The sequence below is a fragment of the Phyllobates terribilis genome, unplaced genomic scaffold (assembly GCF_046119375.1).
Source record: "Phyllobates terribilis strain yellow unplaced genomic scaffold, ASM4611937v1 Scaffold_5__5_contigs__length_657084704, whole genome shotgun sequence".
In the NCBI taxonomy this organism is placed as follows: domain Eukaryota; kingdom Metazoa; phylum Chordata; class Amphibia; order Anura; family Dendrobatidae; genus Phyllobates; species Phyllobates terribilis.
In genome coordinates this window covers 505,838,887-505,864,160 of record NW_027362765.1, presented here as the reverse complement: position 1 = coordinate 505,864,160, position 25,274 = coordinate 505,838,887, and the positions used below count along the sequence as shown (strand labels likewise).

Genomic DNA, 25,274 nt, shown 5'->3' with positions numbered 1-25,274 from the left:
TTGTCCCCTGCTTACGCTTGATTCAGCACCAGCAGGGGACAATGATGAGAGTAGTAGTCTGCTCCCACTGTCTCCAACTGTAAAAATAAGAATTAAATAAAAAAATCCTTATACTCACCTGTCCTAAGTGTCCCCTGCTGTAATGCACCTGACCGCATTTGAATGGGTCTGCGTGTGTCAGTGTCTCCGATACGCGTGGAAACTGTCACCGCACGTACCGGAGACCCTGGCGGCTGAAAGAGCCCTTACACAGCATGATTCAGTTGCCAGGCCCAAGGACGTTCGTGTGATGCTCTGTAAGGGGCTGCAGTTGTATGGTTGTCTCTAATCAGACCGCCTTCTGACTCATTCATCTCTCACATCTGCAGGAATGGTTTAGTGCCCAGATACACATTTACAGCATAGTCTGCAGATTTGGCCATAAATAACTATAACTCTTAAAGGGGGTATTTTGGCTACAGGTTGATTTGATAAACAATGTTAACATGTATATTTCCATTTCTTTTGTCACTTTTCCACCCCCAAGTGCTGTCATGGTCATATCAAGAATGACCTTTGCTTCAGCAGCAGCCTATGGTTCACACACTCCAGTTCTTGCTGGCACCTTACAGACCGTTCTCTGGCTGCTGAAAAACAAGTCTCCGCTCTATTGTGTATTTTGTATTGTGTGCTCACACTGCTAGCCACGCATTATTTCCCAATTATCATCTCTTTCTATAACTACTACTGCTTGAACTGAGCATGCTAGACCCAGCAAGGTAAGCTGGTACGAGGTGAAACCCTAGCTAGCTAGTGTAGTGCGGCGGTGTTCACACAGTGCGAGTTAACAGGCAGTGACCCAAGAAAGTCCATCTTAAAGTTTTTATTGTCCAAATAACTCACAAATTAAAGGCAGCTTTATCCTCCCGATCGCAGCCGGGACCTCCAATAGTCTGTATAACACAACCTCGTTGCCGTGGGCGACTGCACCGCCGTGTTACTCAAGGTGTGTCAGGTACATTGCCTTCACAGGATCTGTGTTCAGCTTCACACAGGCTAGTAGTGCAGAGCCTCCTGTTCTGCTGCTAGCAAACTGACACATCCAAACCTTTGCTGCAAGTTTTTAAATGAAAACTGTGGACATGAGTCCCATGCAAGACCCGGGCTGGAGGGAGTGAACCACCCCACTGCCATCCTGTAGTTCACTCCAAAAATAAAAGCCCATGCCGGGTTTTCTTAAATCCGACTTGGTCAAATAGCTTGACCAAATCTAAACTTACTTTTATTTTGCACTGCAACCACAGCTGTGTCTGTCACTGCAACACACTCCAGCGGATTCAATAGTTCTCTAGGCGTATCCTAGGGGATACATACCATCCCTCGTATATGATCCCCCTCACTGCCTCACATTAGAAACATCATTTTGCACAGCAAATGGGCTATACAGTGTTATCATTTTGCACAGCAAATGAGCTGTACAGTGTTGTAGGGGACATACCCCTATAATAACCATGCGAGCACTTGTACCTGTTTCTGGTTCAGTGCCTGAGAAAATAACTTAGTTTATATGCAAATGAGGATACTTTGGCAAACCATCACGGCCCTTCTTCCACTTATTATTGACAGCTCTCGTTTCCCAGAGAGAGCACTTTCTGAATGCTGCCAGCATGTGCGCGACCACGCATGTACTCCTCAGTCTCCTTTCGTCTGACGACATTCGCATCTCTTAAGGGTGTATGTGAGAGAGTTGAGTCAAGGGGGGAAAAAAAGGCAGCGAGAACACACATGCCGGCAGCATTCAGACATAGCACTCTGGGAAGTGAGCACTGTCAATCAGAAGCAGAGGAAGGGCCCCAATATGCACCGAAGACTCCTCATTCCCAAGTTATTTATCAGGCACTGTACCAGAAACAAGGTACAATGCTAGTATGGTTGTTATAGGGGCTAATCCCCCTACATCACTGTATAGCCCATTTAAAATTTATTTTGAGGGGTGACGGATTCCCTTTAAGTGATTACAGAAAATATTTACTTGCACAGCATACTTTACAAGAGTCAGTGTTTGTCTATTGGAATATCCCTTTAAAAGTAGTTTACTTGCCTTTAAATGGCTCCAAATGCAAACAAATCAGTACTCTGAATTTGCAGCACATCCAAACACATTGTTTCTGAAACTAAAAGCCCCATAAACAGTAGCTAGCTGTCAGCTGAGCGATCGGTCACATGAGCCCACCTTGGTTCTAGATGGGAGAGCCACTGCCAGACTCCTGACAAATAAAGCTGCACTCTGTAGCGCTATAGCATGCAAACATATGAAATTTGAATTGCATTTCTGCTCTAGAAAATAGGAAAAATTGAGAATACTTAGCGCATAAATTGGCCAATTCATGTGTGCCCGGCAGCCACGATATACGGAGATGGCTACTCTTAGTAAGCACCTGTACACACATATTTTCTATTTGGAAGTGACTGTCAGTCTTTTGGTCAGTGCCAGATTGCTGACAGCAGCTAATCTCACGAAGACCATGAGGATCAGTTGTTGGAAACCCAACGTTCCGCATTTCCACAAGAGATATCAGCAGTTTCAGCATACTCCAAAAGGCTATGGGGGCCATTTACCCGAGTTGTAGTAGCAGTAGTCCAACAAAAAAAAATTAACTGAAAGCCCTAATTACTGCATTTGCAGCTTTCGCAGTTGTAGTTTTTATTTGCAGATTATTAAAAGTTTTTTTTAGGTTTTGGTACTGTAAATATATGTCATTGGGGCGGGGTTTCTAGATGTTTTCAGCCAATTCTGCAATTGTGACTTCATAAAAAAAAGTTGGACAGTATTTTAGGTTTTGCACAAAATTCATGTAACGTGCAACATTTAAAGATGACCTTTCACCAATTTTTTTTTCATGGTGAACCGGACAATATATATATTTTGCTCTGCAGCCACTATTACATTGTGTGCCCAGTTTAGCATGAAAACTTTGGTGAAAGGTCCCCTAAAAATTTTGCCCAATATGTCAAACTAATACACAAGTGATGAATCGGACTCTAGTTTGACTGCAGCTGTCAATTTATAGTTACAAGTCAGCTGTCCTACAACTCTGTTCAAAATTAATTGAAATAAAAAAAATAAAGTGTCATCTAGCATCACAATTTTAAGCATTTGGAAAACAGGAAGGATGGACAAGTTACACTACAAGGGAAATTAGAGGAATTAAGTTGCACCTACACTGAAAGATAATGATTGAGCGTTCAGAATGCTCATTTCACAATAATTTTAGTGTAAATGACCTGATGATAGAGCAAAACAATAATTTTTCTCAGAAATTTGTACACAGGACTTACAACGGCAAGATCAATAGCTGCCGATGTGCACTGAATAAGCCATTACAGATCACTCGGTGTGCATAGTCTGCCTGTGTAAACAGGCTACTATAGGCATTTCCCCACAAACAAGGTACACTTTAACCCCTTTCTGACATGAGACGTATCCATACGTCCCTGTGGCCTGGTACTTACCGACATGAGACGTATGGATAAGTCTCGGCGATACTGATACTGTCTCTGATATACTGTAGCTGATTCTGACAGCTGACACCAGGCACTAAGTGCCAGGCGTGGTGCGGGAACTTTAACCTGCTAAATGCTGCAATTGCAGCATTTAGCGTGCAGGCAGAGGAAAGAAAGCCCCTCTGCCTTTAGATCGGAGACCCCACAACGTCATTGCGGGGTTTCGATTGTTGTCATGGTGACCCGATGTCGTCATGATGACATCCGGGTCACCAGAGCTAGGAAAGTTGCCAGATCATGCACAGTGAACGATCTGGCAACTTTCTGTCAGTGCAGAACTGACAGCTTGTATTGTATAGGAATGCTCCTGCATCCTTATTCTAAACAAGCGATCAGACTGCAATTAATAAAAGTCCCATAGTGGGACAAAGTGTAAAAGTAAAAAAAAAAATTTAATACATTTTTTTGTAAAAGTATTAAAAAAAAAATAAATCACAAAATAATAATAATAAAATATATATATATATATATATATATGTATATATATAGTACCCATAAATAAATATTTTAATGGAAAAAAAATAAACAAAAAAAATTCACATATTTGGTATTGCCACATCCAGAACGACCTGACCTATAAAGCTGTCCCACTACTTAACCCTTTCAGTGCACACCATAAAAAAAATAAAAAACGAGGCAAAAATTATGCTTTATCATCATACCACCGAACAAAAAGTGGAATAAAACACGATCAAAAAAAGAAAAATGTAAATAAAAATGGCACCACTGAAAACGTCATCTTGTCCCGAAAAATACAGCTCCATCAACAGAAAAATAAAAAAGTTATAGCTCTCAGAATAAAGTGATGCAAAACTAAGTATAAAATAGTTTTTATTGTGTAAAAGCGGCAAAACAAAAAAAAAACGCTATAAATGTGGTATCGCTGGAATCGTACTGACCTGAAGAATAAAGCTGCCTTACCAATTTTAACACACACGGAACGACATAAAAACAAACAAAAAAATTTTTAGTTACTTACCGGTAACGGGATTTTACGGAGCCCATGACAGCACCACCTGAGAGAGGGTATCCGCCCACCAAAGACAGAAACCTACTGAATAAAAAGGCGGTACCTCTCCTCCGCATCAACTTAGGTTTCAGGACATTAGAGGACCTCCAGACAGTATGTTAGTACAACTACCACCAATAAAACATTTCTACTATACACCCCTATATAGTGCACACCATAAGTGATAAAAGGGAGGGAATATAAGGGTGCTGTCATGGGCTCTGTAAAATCCCGTTACCGGTAAGTAACTAAGATTTTTTTCCCCTTCTCCCATGACAGCACCACCTGAGAGATTTATATAGAACAGACACATGAGGGAGGGATCACCGCTTGTAACACCTTTCTCCCAAAGGATAGATCAGCAGATGAAGATAGATCAAGCAGGTAATGGTTATAGGTGTAAGGAGATGACCATGTCGCTGCCTTACATATTTTGTTGATAGACACTTCCGCCTTCTCAGCCCAGGAGGCTGCCACAGCCCTGGTGGAATGGGCCCTAAAATTCTCGGGGACTAGCACATTACTAGAAGAATATGCTAAGCTAATGGTGTCCCTGATCCATCTAGCTATAGTGCCCCTGGAACTTTAAGGCCTCTCCTAGCTCCCTGGAAGGACACGAAAAAGGCTTCACTCTTCCTCCAAGGCTTGGTTGAATCAAGACCCGTCTCACATCTAGCGTATGGAGTCTCTGTTCTTCTGAATTTTTAGGGTTAGAACAGACCGAAGGGAGAATGATTTCCTGTATTCTATGAAATTTGGAAGCCACTTTCGGAAGGTAGACCGGGTCTGGCCTTAACGTAACCCTATCTACCGTGACCTGTGTGAATGGATGATTAGCCCCTTTACCCCCAAGGGTGGTTTGCACGTTAATGACCGGGCCAATTTTTACAATTCTGACCACTGTCACTTTATGAGGTAATAACTCTGGAACGCTTCAACGGATCCCACTGATTTTGAGAATGTTTTTTGTGACATATTATACTTCATGGTAGTGGTAAAATTTCTTCGATATGACTTGTGTTTATTTGTGAAAAAATCGAAAATTTGGCGAAACCTTTGAAAATTTCGCAATTTTCAAAATTTTAATTTTCATGCCCTTAAATCAGAAAGATATGTCACACAAAATAGTTAAGAAATAACATTCCCCACATGTCTACTTTACATCCGCACAATTTTGGAACCAAGTTTTTTTTTGTTAGGAAGTTATAAGGGTTAAAAGTTGACCATTCTGAAAAAATTGCACCCCTCAGGGTGCTCAAAACCACATTCAAGAAGTTTATTAACCCTTCAGGGGCTTCACAGGAATTTTTGGAATGTGGAAGAAAAAAATTAACATTTAACTTTTTTCACAAAAATGTTACTTTAGACCCCAATTTTTTTTTTATTTTCGCAAGGGTATCAGGAAAAAATAGACCTCAAAATTTGTTGTGCAATTCTTCCTGAGCACGCAGATACCCCATATGTGAGGGAAAACCACTGTTTGGGCGCATGGCAGGGCTCGGAAGGGAAGGAGCGCCATTTGACTTTTTGAATGTAAAATTTGCTTGAATAGTTAGCGGATGCCATGTTGCGTTTGTGGAGCCCCTGATGTGCCTAAACAGTGGAAGTCCCCCACAAGTGACCCCATTTTGGAAACTACACCCCTTAAGGATTTTATCAAGGGGTATAGTGAACATTTTGAACCCAGAGGTACGATACAGAAATTGATAACATTAGGTCATTATATTGAATAAGTTGTCATTAGTCTTGAGTGCAAGTACTCACTACTTGAGTTTGCATCGGGTAAGCACCATGTATCGCAGGGGCTCGAGTGACATGCTCGAGTCCCCGCCCCGCATGTTTCACAGTTGTTAGCCACACAAAAAACCATGCAGGGATCGCTCGTGCATGGCAGGAAATCCTTGCGAGGTTTTTTTTGGCTGTATAACAGCTGCAAAACATATGGGGCAGAGACTTGAGCATGTCACTTGAGCACCCGCGATACTCGGTGCATACCAGAGCACCCGATGCAAACTCAAGTAGCGAACACTTGCACTCAACTTTAATCACCATATAGTAATTTTATTATTTTTACTTTTGATAAAATACCAACACAAGCCTAACCCCAACCCTAATAGAACCCCACCATAGCCAAACCCTAACCCTACCCTACCCCAACCCTTTGGCGGCTGCTGCTCAGCTGACTGCTGTTCTCGATCCATATTGGAGATGTGCAGGCACCACTATCCTGCAGCTTTCCCGCTCTTAAATAGCTGAGGGATGCCATCCATCCTCAGTCCAGCCCACCCCCGGATATTCGGGTAGACAAGGCTTTATTTATTTTTTTTCGCCACCGCCATGTTTTCCGGTGTGCTCAGGCCCCAGGACGCGTCTGACTTCCTGATACGCGCCCTACGTGTGCGCAGTCCCGGACGGCTCTGTATTCCGTCACGCTACGTCATCAGGGTGTGCCAGAACTTTCTGTCACGCACCCTGTACGTGCGCAGACCCAGATTTCCAGCGAGCTTGACATCAGGCACACAGGACATAATCCCCAGCAAGCTCGCGTATGCAACCTCGGAAGCGGGTCCCGACGGACTCCACTGGAGGCCTCCCGTCCGGCCTACCTGTGCAGACCTGGAATGTAATCCGGCGCGCTTGGCCCAGCCTGTAAGCAGACCCCAGCGCGCGCAGTCCCAGGACATTCTGAAGAGGACCCGCCTGCTCCGCCGACCTCCTGGCCCGCAGTGCATCTCAGACCCAAATGCAATTTTCCGTCCATGGACACCCTCCAGCCTGGTAAATTCCATTAAACATCGCACTTCAGAGGTTCCCTTCAAGGACAGGAAACCAAACTGATGCGGAGGAGAGGTACCGCCTTTTTATTCAGTAGGTTTCCTGTCCTTGGTGGGCAGATACCCGCTCTCAGGTGGTGCTGTTATGGGAAAATAAAAACAAAATAACTATTCCTGAATTGCTGGTTTTTGTTCATTCTGCCTCTGAAACATCTGAATAGAAAGCGATCAAAAAAGTCACGTGCCCGAAAATGGTACCAATAAAAAAACGTCAACTCGTCCCGGAAAAAAAACAAGTTGTCACGTGACTGTCGGCCAAAGTATGGAAAAATTATAGCTCTTAAAATATGGCAATGTAAAAACTAGTTTTTGTAATGAAAAGCGTCTTGTGTGTGACAGCTGCCAAACATAAAAGCCTGATATAAATCCAGTATCGCTATAATCGCACCGACCCGAAGTATAAAGTCGCCTAATCAATTATACCACATGAGGAACGGCGTAAAAAGACGTAGTTACTTACTGGTAACGGGATTTCTCAGAGCCCATTTTACAATTTAAGACCTCGCTAGACACACCACGTGGCTACAATAATTAACTAATAAGCGTGTGCACCCACACGTGAAGGGAGGGAATGTACGGGTGCCGTCATGGGCTCTGAGAAATCCCGTTACCGGTAAGTAACTACGTCTTTCTCCTTCCCCCATGACGGCACCACGGAGAGAATTGCAGAGAAGTGACTCATTAGGGGGGGACCACAGCTTCCAGAACCCTTCTCCCGAAAGTAAGGTCTGAAGAAGAGGTTAAGTCTAGCTGGTAGTGATTAAAGAAGGTAGAGGGGGAAGACCAGGTTGCCGCTCTACATATCTGCTCTATCGTAGCACCGGCCTCCTCCGCCCAGGAGGCTGCCACCGCTCTTGTTGAGTGGGCCTTCAGTTTCTCCGGGGCAGCTTCTCCACGTGAGGAGTAAGATAATGTGATGGCCTCCCTTATCCATGTGGCCAGCGTGCCATTAGAAGCTTTCTTCCCCTTACGAGGGCCCTGAAAGCAGACAAAGAGAGAACTATCCTGCCTACACTCTTGTGTTGCCTCTAGATACTGGATTAGGCACCTTCTGACGTCTAGTGTATGCAGGGCCCTCTCTTTCGTGTTCCTAGGGTTAGGGCAGAAAGAAGGGAGGGTGATTTCCTGGGATCTGTGAAATCTTGACGCCACTTTTGGTAGATAGGCAGGGTCAGTTTTCAGAATAACCCTATCCTCCAAGATTTGTGTGAAGGGGGGGCCTGCCGATAGGGCCTGAATATCACTAACCCTACATGCGGATGTGAGAGCTACCAAGAGTGCCGTTTTTAGAGACAGTTTTTAGGGATGCTTCTGACAGGGGTTCAAAAGGTGCCTCAGTTAGGGCTGAAAGGACCAAGTTCAAATCCCAGGGTGTAGTATTTCGGGATGGGATAGGGCGGGATCTAGCTGATGCCTTAATAAATCTAGATACCCATCTATCCCTGGCTAGGTCAAAATTATAGAGTGCTCCCAGGGCCGCAACTTGAACTTTTAAGGTACTTGTGGCCAGGCCCTGCTCCAAACCCCTCTGTAAAAATTCCAGGATAGCTGTCAACGGAACCTCCCCACCCAACCTGGAACCGGAGACTGACAGGAATTTCTTCCAGGTTTTCCCGTATAGTTTGGTGGTGACTGGTTTTCTACTTTGAAGTAGTGTGTTGATCAAATTTGGGGAGAAACCTTTGTCCTTCAGAAGAGCCCTCTCAAATTCCAGGCTGTCAAGTGCAAGCTTGACACCTGAGGATGGAGGACCGGACCCTGAGAAAGAAGGTCTGGGAGCCCTGGGAGAACCCATGGATCGGAGATTGACAACCTCCTCAGCCATGAAAACCAAGCTCTCTTTGGCCAAAAGGGAGCTATTAGGGTTACCCTCGCTTCCTCTTCTCTGATTTTCCTCAGAACAGCTGGAATCAGAGCGGTCGGAGGAAAAGCGTAAGCTAGAGGGTAATTCCAAGGGATCATAGGCATCCACAGCTACCGGGTTCCCTTTGGGATCTAGGGAGCAAAAAGAGCGTGTTTTTTTTGTTCTGATTGCTGGCAAACAGATCTATGGAGGGACGGCCCCACCTTTGTACAATCTGCCGAAAAACCGCCTGACTTAATTCCCACTCGCCCTGCTTCAATTGAGTCCGACTCAGAAAGTCTGCGGTGCGGTTTTCTACCCCTTTTATGTGTAGAGCGGATTGGGATTGCAAGTTCTCCTTGGCTAGGTGAAAGATGACCTCTGTCGTCTGCATTAGGGAATGGGACCGTGTACCCCCCTGGTGGTTCAGGTATGCCACTACTACTCGGTTGTCTGAGAAGACCCTCACGTGATGTCCTTGTAGTGTGTGCATGAACTCCCGGAGTGTCTGCTCTACTGCTAGGAGCTCCTTCATGTTTGAGGACATTAGTTTCACGCGTTCTGTCTAGACCCCCTGAGCTACCAGGTTGTTGAGGTGGGCCCCCCAGCCCCCGGGGATTGCATCTGTGGTCAGGACTTGCGGTGTCGGGATTGTCCAAGGAATCCCCCGGCCCAGATTGTGTATGTTCCCCCACCACTCTAGGGAAAGTGTGGTTTTTACAGATAGCGTTAACCGCCCTTCTAAACGCCCTTTTAGTGCTTTTTCTGCCTCTAGGATTTCCCACTGAAGGGTTCTGGTATGTATTTGAGCCCATTGAACGGCCGGAAAGCACGCTGTCAGGGAACCTAGCAGGGACATGGCCTTCCGAAGGGACATAGACGGGTGGGATTTTGCCCGTGATATCAGGTTTAAGATTTTTTGAATTTTCCCTGAGGGGAGACGACACTCCTGAATTTTTTAATCCAGTATGACGCCTAGGTACTCCTGTATCTGGCATGGTTCTGTCTTGGACTTTTCCAGATTCAAAAGCCACCCTAAGCGAGTCAAGGAATCCATGACCTTTCCCAGATGGGATTTGCAGTCCAGGAAGGAGCTGCCTATTATCAGGAAGTCGTCTAGGTATGGGACGACCAGGGTATTCTGCTCCCTTAGATGAGCCATCACCACTTTGGTGAAGATCCTTGGGGCTATGGCGATGCCGAATGGGAGGGCTGTATATTGGTAGTGCTTGACCACTCCACCCATAGGAACAGCTACCCGCTACCCTGAGGAACTTCTGGTAGTCCTTGTGTATCGGGACATGATAATAAGCGTCTTTTAAGTCCAGGACGGCCATAAAACAACCAGGAAACAGCATTTTTATTGAAGATTTTATTGTTTCCATTTTGAAGGGTTCCACCTTCAATAGCTTGTTCAGCTTTTTCAGATTCACAATCGTCCTGTATGTCCCATCTGGTTTTTTTCTCAGGAATAGTGGAGAATAGAAATGACAGTGCCCCCCCCCCCCCCCCCCCGGGACCTCCTGGAGGACTGCTTTCCCTACTAGTCCCCCGATTTCCTGCTCCAAGGCTAGTTGCTCCTCGTTTGAGGATCTTTCGGGGGTTATAATGAAGTTTCTCTGAGGGACTTTGTAGAACTGAAGTTTCAGGCCCGATTGAATTAGGGTCAGAATCCATGAGCAGTTGGATATTAGCTCCCAGGCCGGGAGAAAACTTGACAGCCTTCCCCCCACTCGGGGCAAATCTTCATTGGGGGGCCTTTCTGTTATCACTGGAGGGCTTGTTAAATAGGAATCCCTTGGTCTTCCTTCTCCTGTCTTCCCACCTATCCTGCTCTTTAGGGGGTTTCCTACGCATAAATCGTCTACTCCGAAAAGGTTTCCTGTAAGCAGTATTAGACGGGACAGGAAACCGTTTCTTATTATCTCCTTTATCCAGGATGTCATCAAGGGCAGGCCCAAATAGAAACTCGCCCTCGCAGGCGATGGAGCACAATCTGGATTTAGTTTGTAGGTCCCCAGGCCAACATTTGAGCCAGAGGGCTCGTCTAGCCGCGTTGGCAAGCCCCGCCGCTCTAGCACTTAACCTGACGGAGTCCGCTGAGGCGTCTGCCAGGAAGGCTGCTGCCCCTTTCATTATCGGGATGGCTTCAAGGATTGAGTCTCTGGATGTCTTCTGCCTCAGTTGAGATTCTAGCTGGTCCAACCAGACCATTAGAGATCTGGCCGTACTGGCAGCTATCGCCGGTTTTAACACCCCCCCCTCCCCCCCAGCGGCTTCCCAGGAACCCTTTAAGAAGGTGTCTGCCTTTTTATCCATGGGGTCTTTCAAGACACCCATGTCCTCAAATGGAAGGGAGTATTTTTTTGAAGCTTTAGCTATAGCGACATCCAGTTTCGGTGCTTTCTCCCAAAAGGAGCATACGGGGTCCTCAAATGGGTACTTTCGTTTAGGGGAAAGGAAGCCCTTCCTCTCCGGTCTTTTCCACTCTTTCATAATCAGCGAATGAACATGTTCATTGAGTGGAAAAGATTTCCTCTTTTACTGTTCTAGGCCGCTAAACATCAAGTCTTGTATGGATTTTTTTGGGCCGGGGATCTGTTAGACCCATGGTAGACCTGACTGCCTTGACGAGGCTATCTGTTTCCTCAACGGGGAAACAGCTCCGACCTCCTCTAACTGTAGACGAGGAAGAGGAGGAGGAAGAGGTGGAAGTGTCCGAATCCCCGTCATCCTCAGAACTACTAGACGTGGACTCGGGGGATATTGTTTTTAGTTTTCTTTACTCTTTTGCCCTGAAAAGATTTAATAGTGTTTTTCACTTGTGACTTAATTAGGTCTCTAAGATCAGAGGCAAATCTCGGGGTTCCCTCGCATATGGTCTGCTCAATGCAGGAGCTGCAGTCTCTTTTCCCAAGTAGTGAGCAAGTCCTCAGTGCATAATGCACAAGTCCTATTTTTTGTTTTCCCTTTACTCTTTTTTCCCTACAGGAGACAAAAGAGAGAGAGAGCAAGGGCCCCTAGTTACAAAGTGGACTTTCACGAAGTTCACTTACCAACAAGACGGAAGAGCAGGTACCGGTTCAGGAGGTGGAGCCATCTTTGTAGCCAGAGTCCTCCTGGAAGATGCCGAAGTGGAGTCCTTGCTGCGCTGCGACGATCTGCCAGAGCGCCCGCTTCCACTCCGGTCCTGGCCTTCCGGTCCCTTTTTCCGTTGGGTTGGCGGTGGTGGTGGCGACTGATGATGTAGCTGCTGCTCCTCAGGTAGGTCCTGGTCACTCATTGTTACAGTATAAAATTTTTTTTTTCACAGCGTGCCAGAGCCCAGAAGAGCAAATACTGGCTTTCTCAGCTGTGTTTTAAGGCACGGGGAGTCTCTCCCATAGTGGCTGTAGTGACCTGGCCACCCCCCCGCACCCGTGGGGGGATGCCCGCGCCTGCACAGACCGGTTACCCAGTCATTTATTGCGGCACCGCGTCATTCGGGGGCGCCCCTGCACGTGCGTAAGGGAGGACGCCCGCGCAGACTGGATTAACCAGTCATGCTTTGCGGCGCCACGTCATCCAGGGGCGCCCGCGCATGCGCGGTGAACCCGGAAGCATAAGTACATGCTGTCGGGCCGCGCGCGTTCACACCTCCGCAACCAGGGGGGGTCTAGCACCATCCTCGCTCCTCTTCGTCTAGACCCCCCTCCGCACACCCTAAAGGCCCACTGACCTCAGCGGTGGCACTTCAGAACACCGCACCAGCCGAGGCAGTGGGACCCCCGCTGCCTGGTTCGGACTGGCCGGGCCTGGCATCCCACGACGTCCATCTTCTGGCACCCCGCAGGTATGCCTCCTCCGGACTGTAGGGTCCCGTCAAGGACAGGAAACCAACTGATGCAGGAGAGAGGTACCGCCCTTTTTATCTGTAGGTTTCCTGTCCTTGAAGGGCGGATCCCCTCTCTCCGTGGTGCCGTCATGGGGGAAGGAGAAAAATAAAACCAATTCTTCACCTGCTGTTGATTTGTTTGTTCATTCCGCCTCACAAAGATCACAGTAACGTTCAGCGCACATTTATCCTGCGCTTACACCAGGGCTTCCGTGTAAATCTCTGAAATACGTGATGCAGGCAGAACCCCCAGCAGAAGATTCCCTGTAATGAGGCAGATGGAGGCACTGTGGATGCCATCTGGTCTGTGATCACACGACATCAGTCTTATTAGGCGTGCATAAAAGTGCCATCAGCCAGTTTTGTGAACCTTTGAGAGGAAGGGGAAGACACACACCGCTAAACAGAGACCAGACGGAGTCCAGAGTAACTAACTCGCTATAGTGAATGGATCCCTCGGAGATTTAGATGGAAACCCAGATAAGTGCTCAGTATAAAGCGCAGGATAAATGTGATCCAATAGGTTACGTAAAATGTTCCCAACAAAAGCTTCAACTCAATCCACCCCAAAAAAAAGCAAGTCCTCACTCAAGTCCATCATCTGTTGTCAGAAATATTGGTGCTTCCACATTACTGGTAGCACAAGAGCCTGTGGAAAAGCGACATGGCTCATCACCACTCACCCCACAAAAAAAAAAAAAAAAAAATTGGGCAAATTCTGCACTCGCAAATACAAATGCCCCCTCCCTTCTGAGCTCCATCGTGTGCCTAAACCAGTTCGCATCCACATGTTTGGCATTTCTGTAGCGATGAGAGCCTGTTTGTAACAGCTCCACCTTATAAACTTCTGTGAAGCCCCTAGGGGTTCTGTGTGCTCACCACACATCTAGAAAAGTTCCCTGGGGGTCTAGTTTCCAAAATGGTGTAATTTGTGGGGAGGGAAGGGGGAGTTTCCACTGTTTAGGCACATCATGGGCTGTCCAAACGCGACATAGCGTCCGCTAATTCAAGCAAATTTTACATTCAAAAACGTCAAATGGCGCTCCTTCCCTTCCGAACCCTGCCGTGCGCCCAAACAGTGGTTTTTCCCCCACATATGGAGTGTTGTCATGCTCAGGAGAAATTGCATAAGTTTTGGGGTCCATTTTTTCCTAATATCCTTGCGGAAAAACACATTTTTGGGTATATAGTAAAATTTGTGGGGGAAAAAAAAAAAAAAAAAAAAGTTTTGTAAATGGTTGGAAAAATTAGAAATCGCTGGTCAACTTTTAACCTGTATAACTTCCTAACAAAAAAATTGGTTCCAGAATTGTGCCGATGTAAAGTAGACATGTGGGAAATGTTATTTGACTATTTTGTGTGACATCTCTCTAATTTAAGGGCATAAAAAGTGTGAAAATTGCAAAATTTTCAATTTTTTCACCATCAGTCATATCAAATTTTACCACCATCATGAAATACAATATGTCACAAAAGAAAACAGTCTCAGAATCAGTGGGATCCGTTGAAGCGTTTCAGAATTATTACCTCATAAAAGGGACACTGGTCAGAATTGCAAAAATTGGCCTGGTTATGAAATTGCAAACCACCTTCGGAAGTAAAGGGGTTAACCAATAGATCTTGGAATAAGCTCCACAATTGGAGGTTTTAAATAAAATGTCCCTGTGCTGAGAATCTTATAAATGTGCCCCTGCTGTGTACTGTGTAATGGCTGTGTCTGACCGTACAGGAATTTTTTTTTTACTCTTAAGATTCAATAATTAAAATATATTTTTTGTTCACAAAACACTGCCTTTAAATGACCGCCGGTTGGTCCAAGTAAACGGATCCTTATAGCTGCTGTATGCTATATGCCGAGGACCCTACTAACAGGCCTGTGGAGTCAGAATAAAATGGACTGACCATATATAATACATTGGGTACTGTAGTACAATGCAGGATGTGCTATAAATGTTTTCATAAGAATTTGGGAAAGTTATGAAATGTCCTATAAATGTCTGTTCTGTTCCTGCTCAAAGGATCTCAGCTTTTATGAATCTGTGCTGCACTTTATGTACACGCTCAGTAATGAGGCAGGGCTGTGGAGTCAGGGAAATCGTGTCAAAGGTTTGGCTTACAAACTTCACAGCCCTGCCTACTACACCATTATATGCATTTTGAGACTCTGTTAATCAGAGCCATCTGAAGCATAAAATAACACACAATGATTATAAAAAAAATTTATTCAAAGTCAATGTTTGCATTCAAACAAATGAAATCCTACAGTAACAATCCACTGTACTCGGCTCACTAAAAATGTTAAGATCAATGTCCTTGTACAAATTCTGCACAAGACCAAAACACAAAACAACATAACTAACAAACTGCTTCTTCCACAAATGTAATGCAACAAAGCATTTAATATAATCCGCGCCAGCCAGCTGTATTCATGCCCTCATGTTGTCCAAAGTAGCCCCCACTGTTTGCAGAATTTCCCCTTCCTGTGAAAAACAAGTTTGAATTAAGTCATAATCAGTTCTCCATAAAAATATAGTTGTGAAAAAACACAGTACTAGAAAACAAAAAACATGACTCACACAAATTATCTACTCCAGCACCAAACGTGATTCCACCTGTATTTAACCATAAAATGGGAATTCCATCTTTATTTAACCATGTCAGATACAAATGTTTAAAAAGATAAAAACTCTACAGCACAGCCTTAATTTTTTTTGAGGTGCAATTCTAGTATTAATGCATGATATTTTCCCTTGTGGAAAATCAGTAACAATCTGTCTGCCATTACATCAGTATAAATATTAAGCCTGCAGCGCGGTGTTGGGGCCAATAATCAATGTGAGCTCTCACGATCAGATAATCCAATCAAGACAGTGAAGTATTTCTGCAGCAAACTACGTGCTACACGTGGATTCATGTCATGAACTTCACCTTTTGTAGTGCCAAAGATGAAACATCACTACCATTAATATTGGGGCATTCCACATAGCCAATTAGGATTTTTCTGCTATATGTTGGGAGGTTTGAGAAGTGCATGTACAGGTAATGTGGTGTAAATTATTGCAGATTATTCATGCAGTCAGTGACATCTAAACATACATGGGAAGATAATGTGGGAGCCTGTGTCCACATACAAAGAACAGCTGCAGTTTAACAGGAATACAATTAGTAAGAAAATATCTGATTATTCTATAATTATTCCAAAAAGGCAGACAGCATAGACCGTGCACGCTGCTTGGCCTATGTGTTAAAGGGCAAGGTCCGAGTAACCTGCTTCTTACCAAAATTGCGACCAAGCATTAAACCATGGGTGAACACTTGGCACATAATGCAGCTACTGCCTTATTTGTCAAGAAGCAATCCTTTACAAAAGATGGTCGTACAAAATGGACCATCGGCATAATGTAAGTTGTAGTAGTAGTTTTAAAGGGGTATTTTGTTCTCAAATATTTATAGTATTAATACTGGATACCCCATAAATGACTGATAGATGCAAATACTTCTCAGGAAAGAGTCTTGTGCCGCTGTGACTGGACACTGGATGTATGGCTCTATTCACCTTCATACAAGTTTGGGAAAATAGCCCAAGTCAGTGTGCTAGGAGTGAAAAGCTGGCCAGTCTGTCATTTATAGTATATCCAGTAGCTATATGATAAATGTCAGATATTATTAGATTTAAAAGGGTATTTCTGTGTGCCTCACATTACTAGCCAATGGAAAGATAATCTACGAGGACCTTGGCTTAGATAGGCCTACAATGCCTTACAGATCATCATTGAAGGTTAGTGGTAGCCACATTGAATTACATGATCACAGGTAGAAGCATACAGAAAATGAAGTAATAAAGAATGCAATTTCATACATTACCATATCCACCAAGACCATCGGGATTTGCATAACATCCACTGTAGTTTCCACTCATACCCATTCTCCCTACTGCACCATACCCTGAGCCATCTGGAAAGAAAACATTTGAGAAAGAAAAATAATGAATTCACATGCATGACACTGGGGCAAAACATAAAAATGAGTTAAAACTACTGTAACACCTTATAGGGGTTTATTAGATAACTCACCTAGCGCATCTCTACCATAACATCCCATTCCAGTGCCCATGCCTGCACCCATTCCTGTGCCCATGCCAGCACCCATTCCAGCGCCACCACCAGCAGTGGAATTCAGGAATAACTCAATATACCGATGCTCTGTAAAGAAATAAAATTATATATATATATATATATATATATATATATATATATATATATATATATATATATATATATATATGAGCCTATTCAGCTCAAAAAAGGAGTAGGATAAGGTTTACATACGCATATTGTTTTTGTCTTTAGACATGGCTGCTACAGCATCCTCATGGGTTGCAAATTCAACATCAGCTTCACCAGTGGCCCTTCCATCCGTGCCAATGTCAATATGAACTCTGATTGGTGTCAGTGGAGAAAAGAACTAAGCACAAAATGTCAGATAATTAGGAAGTCATTCACCTTGTAGTGATCAGACAAACACTCAATATACAGATCTTACTCTCTCCGATCAGCCCCCATCCCACCCAAACATACTCACACCAAGCGTTTTACTAAACGCTGGTCCATTACGATTGCAGCATAGTCTTTACATATATTTCTCCAATGGTACAAGTGAAAAGTCATTACAACTTAGTAATTTAAACTCCATGTTCAGCTCCATTTATACTATGGCGCAGTCACACTAGGAACACCCAGCTACTTACATTGGCAATATCGCTTTCAGTGGCACGGAAAGGCAGGCCTCGCATATGAACAAAGTGCCCACTGTGAAAGCCTGAGCTTGCATCCCCAGCTCCAGGATAACCCTGAGGCATACCTAACAAAAAAATATGTACACTTTAATTTCCATTAGAGAAAAAATATCCATCATCTTCAGAATATGATTGAGCAAGCAGATATTAGCCCACATTGTTCTCCCTAAAAAACACTTTAAAACATTAAAGAACATATTAGCATTAGTAATTCACCTCTCAGGAGGCTTGATGGCTCATCATTCACCCAAGATAGCTGACAAACACTAGTTAGGCCAGCAGGCGTCTCTTCTAACCCCCTCCAATACTCATGTACACTGGACTTGGCCTTAAGGCCCCGTCACACTAAGCGATGCAGCAGCGATCCCGACAACGATACGACCTGTCAGGGATCGTTGCTGCATCGCTAATACATCGCTGGTGAGCTGTCAAACAGGCAGGCTCACCAGCGATCAGTGGAGCAGCGATATCCTGGAAAGAATCGTTCCACGGTGTCCTGCTCCCGTTACCAGCCTGCTGCAAGCAGGAGCGGGCTGGTAACTATGGTAAACATCGGGTTACTAAGTGCGCGTGTGCCCCTAGTAACCCGCTGTTTACCATGGATACCACTCTGCTACGGTGCGCGGGAGCCTCCGCGCACCGTAGCAGAGTGGTATCCATGGTAAACAGCGGGTTACTAAGTGCGCGCGTGCCCCTAGTAACCCGATGTTTACCATAGTTACCAGCCAGATCGTTGGTCCCGCTGGTCACACACAGCGATGTGTGCTGACCAGCGGGAGGCCAACGACCAAAAAATGGTCCAGGACACTTTGCAACGATCAGCGACCTCACAGCAGGGGCGTGATCGTTGCAAAGTGTCACACACAGCGACATCGCTGGTGAGGTCGCTGGTGAGTCACCAAAACCGTGACTCAGCAGCGATATCGCTAGCGATATCGCTATGTGAGACGGGGGCTTTATGTGTGTATGTAACTGGAAGCATTGATAGACACCTTTGGTGATAGCTTATCTCCCTTGAGAACAAAGCATCAGGCATGTGACAATCCAGGAGCCTGAACATTTAATGGAGTCTGCCATTACCCCATGCACACTGAATGGCTTGCTGCAGAATCAGCAGGTGTGGCCAACATCCAAAGTGACAAATGTAAAAATCTCTGTAGCATAAGCCATAGTTTTTGTGCAGGACATACTTGAAAATGTAGGCGCTACTGCTGGTCAGTTTGAGATGGAAAGGGAATAAGACGTGCCAGGTTATTTTGTTATACGTCTGGTTGCCAGGAGTCAATAGATTTGCCTTAAAATGGCTCAACATGGACCCACATACAATAGTAATCTGCAGTAAGCCCCAACCTAGACTATTTAGTTATATACGTAAGTATCAAAATAATGTCCGTAAGGACATACCTCTACCTTCTCTCAGTCGATCATCAAATCCATCTGCTCCATATCCATAGTTGTTGTATCCACTGTACTCATCAAATCCTCCATAACCTAGAAAAGAATGAATAGCACAAGTTTTCAACACAAATGAAAATGGTGTAATAAAGCCAAGTTAACTCTTCTTTTTTACATCAAAACATCGTAGCTACCCCAAAATGCTATCAGTAAAAAGGTCATCTCAGAGCGCAAAAAATAAGCCATCACCCAGCCCCATAATAATAATAAAAAAAAAAAAACCACAGTGGAATTGCACTATTTGTTAGCAATTTCACTGAACTTGGAATCTTGTCTGTTTCACAGTACACTGTGGCAGAATGCATGGAGTCATTTAAAAGTACAACTCGTCCCACAAAATAGAAAAAAAGGCTCTTGGAAGAAGGGGAGAAAATAAACACAAAACATTGCCTGGGGGTGAAGGGGTTGAGCTTGACCAAACCCATTTTTATGTTCACAAGTGGCAGATGTACAAACTAAGTTACAGTAGCAGCAAATTGTTCAGGATGTTACTAAAAGGAACACTGCAGATTTTTTACTGCACATTTGAATTTTAAGGAAAATGTATTATACGCATAAAAATATTTACAGCTCCAGTAAAAGGCCATCAAAAAATTAACAAAAGCAAGTGTGCATGTATAGGTTATTACTTACCACCCCCATAGCCTCCACTGCCACGCATGCGGTCATACATGTTACCACCACGGCCAGCTCCATAGTAAGCACCTCGACCTCCCATTGGTCTGTCATACGGGCCAGGGCGCTGCCCCATCATCCTTCTGGGTGGATCATACGATGATCTAATTTCACTTCTGCTGCTTTTAAATATCTCAATGTATCTATGCCAGGGTTGTTTAAAGAGAAATAATGTAAGTAAGGATTAAATAAAAAAAAATGCCTAGCTTTAAAAATAATATCTATAGTGGCTCCACTGAATGTATAAGCGGTATTATAGGCTTCAGTACAACCCAGCTTAAAGAGCTCAGAAAACGGAAAGCTGATTCTCAAAGAAAGCATTGGAAGAGAATATTAGTAGATACCACTTTGTTTTATTGACTGCAAATAGATTAACGATTTAACAAAAAAATAAAAATAAAAGTAAAAACCTCCCCTCCCACCACAGAGCCCCAAAAAATAAAGAAAACATGAAACAAAACAGAAATATAACCATCCCGTTCTGTCCATCCCCACCTGTGCCCTATTCTTTCCTTGTGTTTCCCCAGAGCATTTTCTGCTATCTCCTTTGTAGCAAACTGCACGAAGGCCTCCCCTGTGCTTCTCCCCTGGTAGTCCATCGTCAATGTTATCCCATTTGGCAGGATTCTCAACCCTTTAACCCAAGGACAAATAACCCCATCAAGGGGAACAGTGTTAAAGGCTGCAACAAACCCATCTTAACAATACCGACAACTTTATAATAATCCCAATAGCCTAACATCAGCTCACATTTATGTTTAGCTCCCGCCACCCCGCAATATTAGCATATCTACAACATGATACTTAGGGCTCATATACACTTCATTGTCAATGGTGTTTGGCAATTTAATTTTTTTTTTTTATGTAACAAATGAAAACTATTCCAGAAGGAGAAACTTCCTGAAAGTTTTTCCTACTGCTATAATAAAACCCTGTTTTTACAGAAGAGAACATGGACATGTAACATGCCAGTAACTGAGCCAACCATTTACTATACTCCTAACTTGGATTGTTACAGTAGAACAGCTTCTGATTAATGGAGTAGTAGCAATCTGTTGCAAGGCTCAACTAAAAAAGAATCCAAGCATTATGAAACTACAGGTACCTGAGAAAAACTGCACAACTTCTTCCTTGCTGCAGCCAAATGGAAGACCACGGAGTCTGACCGTCCCGTCCGTGTCAGACTCCGACTCGCTAGAATTGTGTTTTAAAACCCATTCCATTTCTGTATTGTTTGACTTGAAAACTAGAACAGCAAAAAGTGGGTTAATAGGCTATATTACTAAAAGCATGGTCTGATTATACACCGAGATCTACAGAGCAGTAAGGTGGTGGAGGTCCTTACCTTCAATGTACCTGTGGCCCATATATTTGCGGTCTTTCTCCAATGCTTTCTTTAGATCGTCTTCTGTTTCCAGTACAATAAAGGCTTCTCCGCTAGGGCGACCTTCCTTGGACATTGTGAAGTGAATGCCACCCACTCCGTCAGCAATACAGCAGTCCGCTAATGTACAAAAATACAGTTTTTAGCACTAGAGACAAGTCCAGCTGTAGCAGCACCCTCTAGCCTACAATTGTACTTTATTTCTAATTTTTCCTTGTGGCAAGAGAGAGGATCCATCAGTGTCCATGCCTCGGAGCACAGATCATACCTTACAGATTACAATTTTGCATAGGTGGCACTAGTTTGGTGTTCGGTTTCTGTAAGACATTTCTGTGCTGCCTTCGTGAGAAGAATATAATCCCTACATACTACATGTCATAGGAATTCCTCACTAAACAAACAGTAGCATTGTGAGCAATACCTGAAAAAAACTCCAGCACCTCCTCCCGTGTGCAGGACCACGGCAGTCCTCTCACTCTCACGATACATTCGTCTGACATGGTTATAACTCTGAAGAAGAATAAAGATGATATTAACAGGACAGTGCAGGATGCTAGTCTCATCATTACTGCCAGGACGTGGGACCGCTGAGATGTGCATCCCAAACGGTTGGTTGCTTTTGAACACTTTGTTAGAAGGAATCAATAAGAAGCTGACCAGTGCCCCCAGTCTGCACAGCAGATTCTCTGCGGCCGCTCAACTCTGATCAATAGAGCAAAGTCCTAAATGTGGTGGTGAGAGGGGGACGCAAAGTGTGCCAAAACAGCCAGCAATTAGCCAGTCACCTTTATGCCAAAGAAGAGCCTGAAGAAAGGCGACAGTATACAGATAAATAGTTCCAGTAACAGAATACAGGTGTATCCCTCTACCGGGCGCCCTACAGGGAGGAGCCAGTATACAGGTGTATCCCGCTCTACCGGGGGCCCTATAGGAAGGAGCCGGTATACAGGTACACCCCTCTAGCGGGGGCCCTATAGGAAGGAGCCGGTATGCAGGTACACCCCTCTAGCGGGGGCCCTATAGGGAGGAGCCGGTATACAGGTATACCACTCTACCGGGGGCCCTATAGGAAGGAGCCGGTATACAGGTACACCCCTCTAGCGGGGGCCCTATAGGAAGGAGCCGGTATGCAGGTACACCCCTCTACCGAGGGCCCTATAGGGAGGAGCCAGTATACAGGTATACCACTCTACCGGGGGCCCTATAGGGAGGAGCCAGTATACAGGTGTATCCCGCTCTACCGGGGGCCCTACAGGGAGGAGCCAGTATACAGGTGTATCCCGCTCTACCGGGGGCCCTACAGGGAGGAGCCAGTATACAGGTGTATCCCGCTCTACCGGGGGCCCTACAGGGAGGAGCCAGTATACACCTCCAGGACCTGATAGGAACATACATGTGATCCGCACACTGGTGACCGGTAGCTCCGCAGCCGCCATACAGAGCGGGCTCCCTGCGCACCTCCTAGCACGGCCCGGGACGCACGGTGTACCAGGCGCAGGCTGTGTAGTCGCAGAGCGCGGCCGGAGATGAGCGCGCTATCAGCAGCCCGGCACTGCCGGAAGCCGCACACTGGCTCCTCGCTATTACGTTACTATTGTACTACAAGGCAGCACAAAATGGCGGCGGCCGGCACTGCGCGCTGCACACGGGGTACGGGCCGCGGTAGCGCTGAGCACAACTAGGAGCACGGGAGTAACCGTCCACATGGCGGAAGGCGCAGTAACGGAAATTGGCTGAAAACCGCTACCTAATTGTCCAGCACACAGGGGCCGCTGACTGTTCCCACCTAAGCACCCACCTCACCGGCCATGTGGAGCCACTTACCTGGCGTGTGAGCGGACGGCCTGAAAGCTGGAAGAGAGACTGGGCGAGCGCCGGGCGTTCCTTTCATACACACACACACCACTCGTGGGGCGAGACGTGCTGCGTAATGACGTCAAAACCGTCTCTCGTCGAGAGCGGGAAGGCAAGGCAGGAAGTGACGTGCCCACTCACGGCGCTCTCGTGTCACGTGACCTGGTGCTTTTCCAGTCTCGTGCTCCGGCGCCATATTACTGAAGACTATTGTACAGCTCAACATTTAAGGAAATAGTGCGAGGGGAGCAGCGCGGTCTCAGTGTGCGGGTGCGCGGCCTGCGGAGTGACCGTCGCATTTACAAGGCTGCGTACCGACTATGCGTTTTTCAAGCTTTTTTGCCGCGGAATTTCCACAGCGAAAAAGCTTAAAAAAACGCTTGGTAATACGTGCCCCATGGTCCCCAATGATAAATAATCCGCAGGTGCTGTGCACATGCTGCGGAAATTTCCACTGGGGAAAAATCTGCAGCATGTCCATTAATTTTGCGGACACGCAGCGTAATTGCCGCCATTGACTTGCACTGAATCGCTTAATATCCGCATGACTACATGTGCATACGCGGATATGAAGCGATTCAATGTGCGGATGGTACCCGGGTCTGGAGAAGAGGAGAGTCTCCTCCAGACCTGGATACCATAGAAACTGTGAAAAAAAAGAATTTAAAATAAAAAAATACATTATACTTAACCTTCCGATGGCCCCTGATCTGCTAAGCGATGCTTCTGGTGTGTTGGGCGGCTCGTGGTGGTGAAAAAGGACCTGCGGTGACGTCATTTAGTCATGTGACAGGTCACACAACCGCTGACTTTGGCAGTCGCGTGACCTGTCACATGACTAAATGACGTCATGAAAGGTTCTTTTAGGCTGTGTGCCCACGATGCGTTTTTTAAGCGTTTCTGCAGCGGCAAAAGCCGCAAAAAACGCTTGGTAGAAGGTCTGCCATGTCTCCCAATGATAATCCGCATGTGCTGTGCACATACTGCGGAAAGTTCCCTAAACACATGCAGCATTAACTGCGTGATTAGAACGCAGCAAAAATCCACTGCTTCCAAAACGCCGCTACTCTTGATCGTAGGAACACAGACTGCCGATGCAGCTTGGTTTTTGTTTTTATGGCTGGACTTAGGGGTAAAATGTTACTGATTAGAGTGGGTGCAGACAGATTGGCAGGACACCGTCCATCACCGCGTCTGTGGTCACTGGATGGGAGCCTCAGATCCGCTCTTGGGCCCGGTTCACACAACCTTATTTTTCAGTCCATATACAGAGCACACTGCCCAGACTGACCGCAGATCACCTGACGCAGACTCATAAGGCCCCGTCACACTTAGCGACGCTGCAGCGATCCCGACAACGATACGACCTGTCAGGGATCGTTGCTGCGTCGCTATGTGGTCGCTGGTGAGCTGTCAAACAGGCAGGCTCACCAACGATCAGGGGAGCAGCGACATCGTGGAAAGAATCTTTCCACGATGTCCTGCTCCTGGTTACCAGCCAGCTGAAGCAGGAGCAGGCTGGTAACCATGGTAAATATCGGGTTACTAGGGGCACACGCGCACCTAGTAACCCGCTGTTTATCATGGTTACCACTCTGCTACGGTGAGCGGGAGGTTACCGCTCACTTTAGCAGGTTCGTAACCATGATAAACAGCAGGTTACTAGGTGCGCGTGTGCCCCTAGTAACCCAATGTTTATCATGGTTACCAGCCTGATCGCTGCTCCTGCTGGTCACACACAGCGATGTGTGCTGATCAGCGGGAGGGCAACGACCAAAAAAAGGTCCAGGACATTCTGCAGCGATCAGCGACCTCACAGCAGGGACCTGATCGCTGCAAAGTGTCACACATAGCGACATCGCTGGTGAGGTCGCTGTTGCGTCACCAAAACCGTGACTCAGCAGCGATCTCGCTAGCAATCTCGCTATGTGAGACGGGGGCTTTAGCCGCAGTTTAAAGTACCAATACCTGGTTTATAAACAACAGTATCACTGTGCTTGATTGGCCA

The 25,274-nt window shown here is 45.6% G+C and overlaps 2 protein-coding genes across 7 annotated transcripts in view; one reads left to right on the top strand and one right to left on the bottom strand.

The window, feature by feature from the left end:
• The window catches only part of RUFY2 (RUN and FYVE domain containing 2), a 142,445-nt gene that overhangs the window by 48,475 nt on the left and 68,696 nt on the right, over positions 1-25,274 (top strand). The gene's annotated exons all lie outside the window — the stretch shown is intronic.
• HNRNPH3 (heterogeneous nuclear ribonucleoprotein H3) lies at positions 15,308-23,394 on the bottom strand. 6 transcript variants are annotated; one of them, XM_073685603.1, is made up of 13 exons: positions 23,237-23,394; positions 21,834-21,922; positions 21,374-21,532; positions 21,134-21,274; positions 20,524-20,662; positions 19,987-20,171; positions 19,303-19,389; positions 17,851-17,963; positions 17,432-17,567; positions 17,177-17,305; positions 16,963-17,057; positions 15,680-15,715; positions 15,308-15,583 (listed from the first exon to the last, which is right to left on the bottom strand). In XM_073685603.1, the coding sequence occupies exons 2-12, from the start codon at positions 21,910-21,912 to the stop codon at positions 15,689-15,691; spliced, it is 1,290 nt and encodes a 429-aa protein (XP_073541704.1). In that variant the 5' UTR covers positions 21,913-21,922; positions 23,237-23,394; the 3' UTR covers positions 15,308-15,583; positions 15,680-15,688. The 6 variants fall into 6 exon arrangements, with proteins under 6 accessions (XP_073541704.1, XP_073541703.1, XP_073541702.1 ...); XM_073685602.1 differs by having other exon boundaries at positions 16,968-17,057; XM_073685601.1 differs by lacking the exon at positions 15,680-15,715.